This window comes from Megalops cyprinoides, chromosome 22, assembly GCF_013368585.1.
Source record: "Megalops cyprinoides isolate fMegCyp1 chromosome 22, fMegCyp1.pri, whole genome shotgun sequence".
Lineage (NCBI taxonomy): Eukaryota > Metazoa > Chordata > Actinopteri > Elopiformes > Megalopidae > Megalops > Megalops cyprinoides.
In genome coordinates, this window is record NC_050604.1 from 4,248,534 (window position 1) to 4,260,624 (window position 12,091).

Consider the following 12,091-nt stretch of genomic DNA (forward strand, 5'->3'; position numbering starts at 1 on the left):
ACCAGTTATTCTGGATAAGATTTTCTGCTAAGCAACTGTAATGTAGAGTAACATCTTACTCTGCAAAATCACACTCTGTTTGCCAACATTTGGCCTTTGATGCTCCATACACATCACACCTGAGCCAGGTAAAAAGTTCTAGTATTAATGTCAAACACAGTTATCTACTGTACATAGGGTAAATAACAGTATGAATAACCTCTCTCCATCAGCATCCTGTATCTAATTGCCTGGCACTAACTCAACCTGAAAAGGAACAACTACTGTGAAGTCATAGTGCATCGGTCTACCTTTCCAGATTAGAGCTTTATAACCACAAGTGAAATAATATCTAATACTCTTCCTGCACAAAATACTTGTCAGTTGCTCTTATCCTGCAAGACTTACAGCTTGCTGAAATCGCTAAAGGGTGCAGGGTGAGGGGTCTGAAAATCAAATGTAAAACATTCCCTCATATACAAATGAAAATGCAAGATGGGTGAATTCCATTAGCTGGGGCCTAAAGTCAAACGTAAGCCTCACTGTTAAAGCAAACAGGATAATGAAAGGCATGCAGTGGTTTAACACTGCTTGGTTTTTAACACATCGCCTTTCCACCTTGAAAAGACCACCATTAAAAAAAGGAGTTTCCCTTTACAACACTTACCACCAAAATGCACAGCTAAGAAAGTTACAACAACAAAAATTACTTTCATGTCTTCCTTTTGCCACTATTTCTGTGATCCCTTAATAAATACAAAACACAGACTGACAGCAGACATTTTATTCATTCATTCATTCATTCATTCATTCACCCTCTTTTAAAGGCTACACTGCTATATAAACTACAAGGCTTAACTAAAAAGCAACACCTTAAGTGGCACAGTTCCTGAGTTGAAAATGCAAGATTAATTTGACACTTCAGAGCCTCACAAATGAAGTCATCTGTACTTTGTTTTTAGAAGAGGCACCCAGTGACTGAGGAGAGCACAGGAAAACAGCAGCGCTGCACCACCAGGGTGACATGTTCTAGAGAGCCTGCTGGCCTCCCTCACTGAAGCCCTCCCCATTATAGACGTTCACATGAATATTAATCAGTGTACAAACTGTGGTGTCTCTCTAGCTGCAGAGCTCGGGGAGATGGCTCATTGTGAACATATCCCCTGTGCAAAATTATCTTGGTTATTCAATTATTTACACCTTCAGCATATAGAGAATCTAGTGCAAAGATTAGGGATAAAAACAGACTTATATATAAAAAGCAAGGGCGTAACTTACATGGTTCGTTACGCTTGGCACCTCACTGATTTTAGAACAGATTTGCATGAAATGTCTGAAAACATTCTTTGATTTGGTAACCACCCCCTTGCTAATACACTGCTGAGCTCGCTACTTTTCACCTGACAGCAGCATTTAAAAACCAGCGTTTGTTCATATTTGAAATTTTAGACATGATTTTAAGAGTGTTGACACAACTAACTTTTGAATTCAACAATTTCAACTGAATACAATCTCAGCACAAAACAAGGCACCCTAATTGCTGTCCTGAACACTTGAGTATGGACACAGATCCCCTTTGCTTTATCCTGCTGAGCTCTCAGATCTTCACAATATCAATGCTTTTGAAATGGATTCAGCTGGAAATCTACTTACACAGAATAAATTAGATTTCAAAATAGAAAGAAGACAAATCAACCACTTTGTGATCATGGAAGCTGACAAAGTCCACGTTGCTGATATTTATGATGAAGCTTACTTGAGGCCTAGGTTGAAACCCAACAGAACATCAAAAACTAAAACCTCATCCAAGTTGGTGAAATTAACCCAGATGTAGCAGTACATTTTACCTACAGATTTTCACAGTAGACAGGATGTTAACTATAAGTACATCATATGGTAGTTTAAATTGAATGGAGAATGCGAGTAGTTACTGAGCCAGAGGGTGTAAGCATCCATAAGCATCTCAGACAGACCTACTGTTTGTACTGCTGAGGTGCTCTGCACAATGAGCTGAGTATCACCGAGTCTAAATCTTAATTTTCCCATGTCAACAGTGGGAAATGGGTGATCCCTATAATTATAATAATAATAATATATATAATGCAGCTAGGTTTTATCCTCTGGCTACTAAAATATCAAAACAAAGGATTTTCTCTGTGGTATCTTGGCATGATTATGTACTGTTACACCACTAATTCAGAAACAGAAAGCATGATAACTTTTGAAATGGAACAGAACACAAGCCTTTCCAGCATCTCTGTGTGGCCCACCACCCTACACTTAGCATTACAAATGAAGCTCATCCTGTTTGTTCAGGTGCTGGACAGGAAGTAGTGAGCCAGAAAGATCCAAATGTCCATACGCCATTTGCTTCGAAAAGAGAATTACTTGGCAGGGCACCACGCCAACATAAATTGCTTTCAGGAACAAGCAACGTGTGGACATTCAGTTCCTTCTGCTCGGCCTCCTCATGCTGAAAGTATGCGTTTGGTCAAAACCTTTGGATGCCCAAAGGCAATACCTCAAACCTGTCTTTAGAAAACACATGTAAACTCTGCTTCAGGTGCACACAGGCTGAACATCCTCTTTGAAATCCTCTGTGTACATAATAAAACTATTACTATATACCAGTAAGACCTACTGTATGAGTAATTTAAGCCATTTCTGACCATCATACTGAATGCAGCCTCATCGAGTCTTCATCAGGCCTGAAAGGGCTAAATCTCATTACTCCAGCACTGCTATGTTGCATAACACAGCACTCACATCAGCCTCTACGGTATGACCCCAGCCAAAAGGAATTACTCATCAGAAATGTGTACCAGTTCTGTGGGCTTGGAACTGCTGCAGTATTGAGTGAAGCAGCATTTTCCTCTTCTAGATGTGGAGTTCATGGCCCTGGAAAGTTCTGATGATAGTTTTTCCTGCACTTGGACATGGCAGACTGCCATCCAGCGGGGTACACACCTGCCTCTTTTTTTTTAAGGAACCGATACCATTAAGGACCATGGCTTGTTAGACTGTGGTCAAGCGCTCATGTGTAACAAAACAGCTACACCTGATATGGCCCTTCAGGGGGGACCTCTGTACATTCTCCACCTGAAAAAAACCTGCAGCAACAAGTCTGTGACCCCACCCTTGCATGACTTCTAACCTTTGTGGCTGCAGGAGGATGTGGACACATGTGCACCTCAAAAACACAAATGCTCTAAAAAAGCAGTGGACCCAATACTGCTACTCTTTCAAGGCATACAAAATAAGCTAAAATGCTACTACTCATCTACCAGCAGTTGGAAAGACAGGAAACCATACAACCTGCTGGGAGATGGCACTGCTATGAAAGATCATCTTGATGCATTTTAGGTTTAAAGCCCTGCCCTACAGATCACTCAATTACTTGCAAAATGTAAGTAGGTTTGCAGCCCAGTGATAAGATGAAAAAGTGAAAAAACTTGAACATCTCCAACTGCCTGGAAATAAGGCCGCTAAACACCCATGACTGAGGTAAGCCACATCTGTTCAGGAACAACCCTTCCTTGCAAAGCACCTGGAATGTCTGGCAAGGATGACTCTGGTTTTTAAAAGACATAAATACACCATGAATTTAAGCAAGACTCAGGGAGAAGTCTTTTGTTGGATGAAATAACTTATTTTTCTTTAAAAACCCAAACGGCAACACATTTCAAGCTGAGCCTTAAGCGGGGTCTTTTTGGTTTGAATGCTGGGTTTTACTGTGAGCTGCAGATTTTGTTGCTAGTTCACGTGCTCATGTGAGCCAGCCTAAAGCCTCACAAGCAGTCATAGACAAATGAAGCTTCAGTGACACCCTTCACATGCAATTTAAACCAATCAACACGCTTACCTCTTTGTGGCTGAACGGTGTGATAGTTTTCCACCCATTCACCTGTAACTAAAGCCTCATTTGTTTGACAATCTTTAATTCATTTATAGGAATCCACTGCAAACCACCAGCTAGTAACCCTCAACTTGTACCAATCACATGGTAAATCAAGATGACACACTTATAAAAAGCAGTTTGCAGAGTCAAATTCTGCGGTCTCAGTGGAGCAATATATGCCTAAATGAGGAACACCGTTTGCATGAAAATCATGACACGCTACAGGACTACTCCTTCATAGCTCTGACCCTGAAAAGTCCAAGCAGTGGCCCAAATCAAATAGGGATGGGTGAACATACCCATTAATTCATCATGCAACAAATGACCCGAAAATTCAAACATCAGCCCCCCACAACAGAAGTAGGGTCGTGGTTGCTGAACTGTGGTGGCAATCAGTTGGTTGCAGAAGCAAATTGTGGGTTTGGACTGCTGCTGTACTGTGATGCATAGGACAATACCACAATTAAGCCTAAATTAGAAACTTATCCAGCTAGGTTACAGCTCAGGAGTGACAGCATCCTGCAGGTTTTAAGGTTAACATGTGTCTGTTCATGCGTGTATTTGTAGTGATTGCATGGGTGTTCATGTAACCTTTTGCTGTTTAAGAAATGAGAGAAGTGAGATATGATTAAAGGTGGACTGACACCTGAACATATACATTCACAGAAACCATAGCTTTATTTAATCCAACTCTTGAGTTCCTTGGGATTCATCTTTAGTCACTCTCAGCATTTTAAGCAAACTTTTAAGCAAAATGGTTAAGGCTGTCCTTAGCTATACTCGCACTGTTTTATGCATAGGGATCCTAACTTTACAAGATAGAACCAAATGCCAAATATTAGTCTTTCACAGCTCCAATATGTGGAACACAGAGCAGAGAAGACCTTCAAAACAAGTAGAAATCTAACATGCTGATATTAGCAAGAGGTGTGACTGCACACTAAGATGTGTACAAAGACAATTTGGTTTCTACTCTATACAGTGAGCTTATGGTGTGAACATGACCTCAAAAGTAGCCAAATAGCGAGGCCCAACTTTTAAACCATGACTGAACAGCCACAAGAGGAAGCAGCTGTGTATTGTACTGCAGTAACTCTGTTGCAAGGGTTCTGCACCTTCCTCTCCTGAAAGGAGATGGCTGCCTCCCTTAACCACTAGAACTGTAAACAACAAGACAACTTTGACATTCAGAAAGCTGACATTAATACATTCTTTTTGGAAAGACCTGCCATTAGTGAGGCATTGTTAAATACTTCACAAGGCTTGTAGGCGTTGCGCAATGAATGGGCCAGCACATTGTTTATGACGACTCCTAGCAACATCCGTTACATTTTAAAGGTAATGTTCGTCAATGGTTATGCCCCGTCTGACGCTATCGTTTTGAGATGCGTTGCTGAACGCAAAGGCATACTGCATTGCTGTTCTGTGTGTGTTCGTCCTGGAACGCAACACGGCCACATTAAATACGAATGAGTCGTGTCGGAGATTCAGTCAAATTCAATAAAAGCGGAACAGAAGAGACAGACTTGTGTGACTGTGGCAATGTAGGCCTCATCTGTTCAACACCCCCCCCCCCCCCCCACCCAAAAAAACATCATCTAAGAGGTCAAAATTTTAGCTTCATCGTACCCTCTCCGGGGACAGCGAAACAAAGTACGGAGGGCGTGTCAGCGGAACCGTGACAAGATTGACATTGATTAGACCTCACTAACTCACTTATGTCTTCACCATAACGCTTACTGAACTCTTGTGGCAATATGCAACACAAAAAAGCAGCTTACTGTTCTCCACCAATAACTGTCCGCCTTGTATCTTTCAAAGGAGTAAGACAACCAACAGATTACTCGCTAACTGGCACAGGGCTCTGAATACGACGACACATGCCTTGGGCAGCACATGCTATACTGCACTCCTTGATATAACCACGGTACCATGGCCAGAAAACATGTACGCAACATAACAAAGAAAGTCAAACCTACTCGTTTCTCATGCATATCCTATCTTGAAAGACTTTGTCCAGGGGGATTGTGGCTTGTCCAAGAAACACATCTAGTCCGATCAGCGCTCGGTGCATCACCGTGAGGACCAGGTCGCTGCTTCCCGGGGGGTATGCACTCCGTCCATCCGGCTCAAGCAGCCCGGGTAGCAGCTCAAACGAGCATTCCTCCTTCCACTCCGGAGCAGTTGTCTTCTCCACCACACAAGTCGAAAATTTCTCCTTCCCCAGCTGAATAATGGTGTAAACATCGCTAGTCCCGTGCTTGCCCTTCGCCCGCAAGCCCCTGCCTCGCAGCACTGTTACCTGGACGTGTGTAGGAACCCATCTCTGGTCATCGTCTACACTTATCAAAGACATCTCCAAATCCTCAGAATAAAATGAGGCAGACTTCGAGCGAGGAGCGTGAAATAAAAAGACAAGATAGCCGCGGCGTCCTTCAACACAGCACTCGAGCTTCGGAGCCTAGCCTGCGGCTTGACAGCAACGCATTATTTTTGTTTCTCCACCCAAAGTTAGCGACCGCGCTCCTCCTGTTTCTGGTGTCCTGCCCCTGCGTGTGTTGGAGCTTATCGCGGCTTGCGCTTGGTTGCTGCCAACGCTCCGCTTCGCCCGGGCAGGCTCCCCTCTGCAGAGTCGCTACAAAATCCGCTGAGTGGCTGTGCAAACCAAAGCAGGCGCCGACGTCACCCCTTTATCCTCCCTGCAGGACGAGGAAGTAACAACTGCCCGCTGCTTTCGCTTGCCTACCCCCAAACTTCTTAAGTATTTTTTTTCTTTACTGCACCGATAAACAATACGCGATCGTCTTAACAACGGTACTATCTGAAAGCTCGTCTGATTGCCTTGCCTCGCGACCCCGACTCATCCTCCGAAAAAAGACGTCCACAAGAGTAGCCTACTGCATTAGCGCTGAAAAACGTCGCCCCGGATGACATAATATTGCAGATGCTCAGGTGCTCTGCGTTTGATCGTTACAAATAAATATCAAACCCAGTTTCAAGAGAATATTTGTAAAATGGTACTGTGGTAATAGAAAGAGACCTGCTTTATATTGTAACCCTTTCTTCATGTTCTGCCATACCCGTGCAAAATTCAGGAGAAAGTTGTGGTGGTGTATATTTTCGCTGATACAAGTGAAGCCAACATCAATGCAGGAGCGTAGTAAGTTTGTCGACCTTAAAGAAACGCGCGGGTGTGGCCCAGTGCGGAATATGGAGGACGTTTAGGAACATATTAGTCTTTATATAACTCTCTCCCCTGAAAAACGAATTTACCTGAACGCAAAGAGCTTGTGTAGACATGTGTTGTTATGTTTGCTCTGTTACACTGTCCTATTTACCAGCTGTGCTGTTCTTTATTGCGTTTAACTTTATAAACCTGGTACATTGAGTTGTTTTCCAGCTTAACGTCTAACACCGATTTTATACTCACAGAACCACAACTGATATTGTTAATCTAGCCAAAATATGTTCAACACCAGCATGTTTCTAGGCCTTATGACTACAATTTAGTAACCTAACTCCCCTAAACATTACTGAAGACTTTTAATGCAATTAAAACACTTAAACCTTTTCTAGATATTCATGTTCATTTTATATGCTTAAAATCATTCCATATCAAAATATATCTGCAGCTCAACACAAACCAAGTAAAATTGTGACAAAATGTTTCCAAATGTGAATAATTCAAGTAAACCATACTATTCCCTTTTCCCATGAATAGTCTTGAAACAAATAACAAGCATTTCAAGTGATGAGACAACAACCAACAAGCCATCTCACAGTGCCACAATACCTTTCAAATCTATTAATAGTGATAATGATGTAAAATATGCTGTGTGGAAATGGTTGCTTTGCTCACTGGTCTCCATGGTGTCCTGTAGCACTGTACCCCTCTCCATTTTGGGGAAAGGTCTGCATGGTTTCCAGCTGTTTCCAGAAAATGAACACTACAAATCTCCCTTTGTCACAACACAATGGAGTACTCTTTCAGAGTGTGTAACATTAAACTTGGACCAACAAAGCTAAGCTAACTCAAACAATTAATTTGCTTGAAGCTAAATGCAGTGTTCTTGTCTCAGGGAGGTCATGTGACATTGCCTAGAGCCCACAGTGCAGTCACATGACAGCACTAAAGCTGAAGGTGTGGATAGTGTATGCCCCCAAGCACTGATTCTGATTCAGCATGTGCAGTTTAAACAACATCGTGGCAAGGAGGGTTGGGTTTAAAAAGTCCTTGTCTTAGATTGGTTGTTTTGCCGGGAAGTATTATGAGCAGGGGCTGCTTTCACAAGTACATTCAGCACATGATGGAAACAACACAAAGACAGAGTGACCTGTTATTGTGTTAGTAATTAGCAGAGCAGGGATATTTAGGGTGTTGTCAACCTGACCAGATATTTCATGATATCCGTTAATGTGGTCATGGTGTCCCTTCCATCAATATACTGTTTATATACTGCAAAAAGGATTATACACACACACACACACACACACACACACACAAACATACAGTGACATTTCCAGCAGCTTCTAAAGAAAGTAGTAAAATGGCAGCACCTATTGTAAACAAACTGCCCCTTTCACACAAGGCTCTTGTAATGTTGCACACCATCTTGACCCTGTTTAGATGACATGTGATTTCACCCTACTTTTCTTTGTGTGTATGAATGTGAGTAGTCATTGGCTGATTACTCACAGCACCAGACTAGCAATTACATTGATCATAACCGATCAATTAGCTCAGTGGAAAGGGCTTCAATCAGTTTTAAGGTGAAAGAGCTTGATTTAGAATTCGTGTCATTCGCTTTCTCAGTTTTCTCTCCTTTGTACTGTATGTATTCATTTATGCATTCGGCTGTTGTGCGTTTTGGCATGAACTCTTGACCATATGGCAGGGCAGACCAAAGGTCCAAATGAGCAATTTATGATGAAGGCGGCTTCCAAGCATGCTCAGCTGCTCGGAACCCTGCAGGCACAGACGCAGCCCATAAGCAGTGCTGCCCAAAAATGACTTGGTGGAAATCTGGACAACACCAACATATCTAGAACATCTCAGCACAGGACACACTGATTTCCTTGGTGAGGTTTCTAGTGAGACCAATTTCAGAGTTTGTCAAGATAAATATTGGTTCACATTTAAAATGAATTGCTTTGCTTGCACAGGCCTCTCTGCAAATAGCCATGACACAAGCTATGAAGCACTGCTAGTGCTAATATGTTCAATTATCTTTGGGGGTATCTTCAGACCACTGACATTTTAAATATGATCTCCCAAAGCTCATAATGTGCTCTCCAAAGCTTATTTTCAATAGTATAGCCAACCTTTCATCCAGGTTATTACAGAGAAGCCCGAGAATCCTGCTTTCATTTCACAATAGATATTCTTTGTGAGAAATTAGTATGGCTAAATCGTGCTTTTTTTTTTTTTTACTACAGCAGTCAATGAAGTCTGATGAATATCATTATCTGAAATCCTGCAGAACAGGAAAAGTGCAGGAATCCAAAAAAAATCTGATGCTGGCACATTCAGAGAGCATTATGGGTTGGCTGGGCAGTACTTTTGAGGAGCAGGGTTTTCTCCTCAGACAGGTCGTATATGGTCTCAATGGCTTGGCAGGGGTTCACACAGCTCCCCTTTGCTTTTTGTTTCCTAGGGCAGTGGGTGCAGCTCAAAACTGATCAGAAATAATTTCATCATCATCACTGGCTCCTGTGCTCCTTACGAGTGCTGATGATGCCAGCTTTCTGCACGGAAAATGTCAAAATATGCCAGACAGCTCCTTTGAGGTTTTGTCATTTGACCCTTATGAGAACGCACAATGTCACTAAAGTATAGTTTCACAAATCTGTCCTGAAACAGAGCTAGCTGTAAATCAATGTGGTTGCTCACTGGGCCTCTGTCATTTTACTGAGCTGCCACAGCATAGAGTTTTCCCCACTTTTTGGGATTTGAAATTAATTGTTTCAGCAAGGCGACATTGAGAAGTGCTCCAGTAAAGTCCACGAAAGCTTACTCGAATTAATGTGACCACCAGGTGTTATTACCTCTTTCTGTAGCTGCTGTAGATGGCTCATTAAAACACAGCATGTTTAAACAACTGGGCATATTTATTGGAGTAGTTCACAGAGAAGAACAGCTGGGAGCGACCCCCCACACCCCACACACACACCCACACACCCACACACAGACACACCTGACAACATAAAACTCATTGGACATGAACTGAGTGTCCAAACCGTCACCACTTACATGCAGCCAGACCATTTTCAGGTCTTTGTTTGGCTGTGAGGGGTTCAGCAAGGGCAAAGCATCCCCCCCCTCCTGCCCCCCAAGCCCCCTGCCCCCCTCTACTACCACATAACCATGTAGATTTGCAGCAGCACTGGGAGGTGGAGTGAGAGGTGGTGGGGGGTGTTGGTAAGCATTTAATTTTGCTGAGAGGGCTGTATCGCGCCAACACAGGGTCAAATTTCCAGTGCTGGAGGGGGGAGCTGACGTGGAAATGAATTTATTACCCTTTGTTCCTCAGGGGGCCAGTGTGTCCTCCCTACACGGTGAGGATGCCAAATGAGCTCCATGTCTCCCCCTGCGTATGAAATCTGGAGCGTGATTTAGCAGGCGGTATGGCGCAGCCTGGAGCACGGGCAGTCTGACCAATGATGAGGCTAATCGATGGGTTTGCAGTGCGAGGCCAAGAAGCTGCGTTTCACGTGCGTGTTGCTGCAGGCAGAATTGATATTATGAGTCACACACCAATCGGCATTCAGCAGAAGAAAAAACAAACCTTTTTCAGACTGCAATGATGGCTGTGATTGGATTGCCATCATTTTGCATTCAGAATGAGTGCACATGTGTCTGTGGTTTTTTCATGGACACAAAGTAGTTAAATGCTCAGGGTATCCAAAAACACTTTCTCATGTATGCTGTTTCCACACACAAGGTGAAATCTGTGCTTAGAATAAACGTCTTCTGAATGGCCCTGATTCGTAAGAAGTTATGGTTAAAGTGTGATCATATGGCAGCTCTAAATCCAACTGAACCATGAAGAGCTAAGAACATTTAGAAGAGAACTCTTTAAATCCAGCTCATTGAATCTGATTATGACACTGGATTAAAGACAGTGGGGGCTCATTTTGCAATGTCAGCGTTCTGGTCACAATGCTTGCTCTAAAGTGTCTGACATTCATGGGATCACAGCACCCCAAAAAGCTCTTTGTGAACCCTTCTTTCCCAACAGAGGAGGCAGGGCTGGGGGGGGGGGTCTCTTAAACGCATCCTTCATCAGAAGAGCTATCTAGAACATCAGAGGGGCCAGAGCTGCACTGGAAGGGGCTGAGGGGGTAACAGAGCATTCAAGAGGGAAATTAGCACAATTGGCAGAGACCTGGACAGCTGCCACAAAAGCCTTGCCTCACTGGTTCCATGGCAATGACCATCCCAGGCACACCTCTGCTATGTGTATATCGGCCAGGGGGATCCAGTGGAGGCGTTATCTCTGTCATTGGAGTGTGCGTGTCTCTGTTACTTTAACAATTATTTGAATAAGAAATTGGGCTTTGTTAATAGAATAAGTGAACAAGAGTACAGAACCAATTGCATTGTGCACCTAAAATCACATCTGCATCTGTTTTTTTTTTTTTTTTTTTTTTGAGAAAGATTGTTGTAATGAACCCCTACCACCCATCTTCTCCTTGGTTTGCCTAACAGAGGAGGTTTATATCCATCCATGTTTCAATAAACATATGTCTAATTCTGTATATGCTGTGTTTTTAGGCCACTGTTACGGAATGACTGAGTATGAAAGAGGAAGCTCTCTTTTGCAGTCCACTTGGAAATTCCACTATGCTGTATATTCCATTTATTTTCAGCTACTTTGTGTAAAGTGGAGAGAATCATCCCAGAGCATACAATTTTATGTGCTTTTTATGCACTTGTGCATGGGTACCTTAAACAGTACCCAATACTGTCAACTATTTATGTGACTCTTCAAGTCATTTAACCATTTAAGAAACCATCTTTGATGTGCTAGTTTAACACAACACAATACAGAAGACAAGAAACATACTTTAAATGTCACTCTGATGATGTGTCAATGTTACACAGGTCTTCTGTCCAGCTTCCTAAGGGGTACTCTCCTCAGTAAGCATCAGGTCAATATCCAGTCTGGATCTGATTATACAATCGGCAGAGATATTTTCAAGAGGAGGGGAGCC

At 42.7% G+C, this 12,091-nt stretch overlaps 1 protein-coding gene across 2 annotated transcripts in view; it reads right to left on the reverse strand.

The window, feature by feature from the left end:
• Positions 1-6,800, reverse strand: part of LOC118769581 (rab11 family-interacting protein 5-like) — a 53,487-nt gene extending 46,687 nt beyond the window's left edge. For both annotated transcript variants that reach the window (XM_036516738.1, XM_036516737.1), the window contains exon 1: positions 5,857-6,800. In XM_036516738.1, the coding sequence (XP_036372631.1) occupies positions 5,857-6,233 (377 nt within the window). In that variant the 5' untranslated portion in view covers positions 6,234-6,800. The remainder of the gene's footprint in view (positions 1-5,856) is intronic.
• Between the last annotated feature and the right edge of the window lie 5,291 nt (positions 6,801-12,091).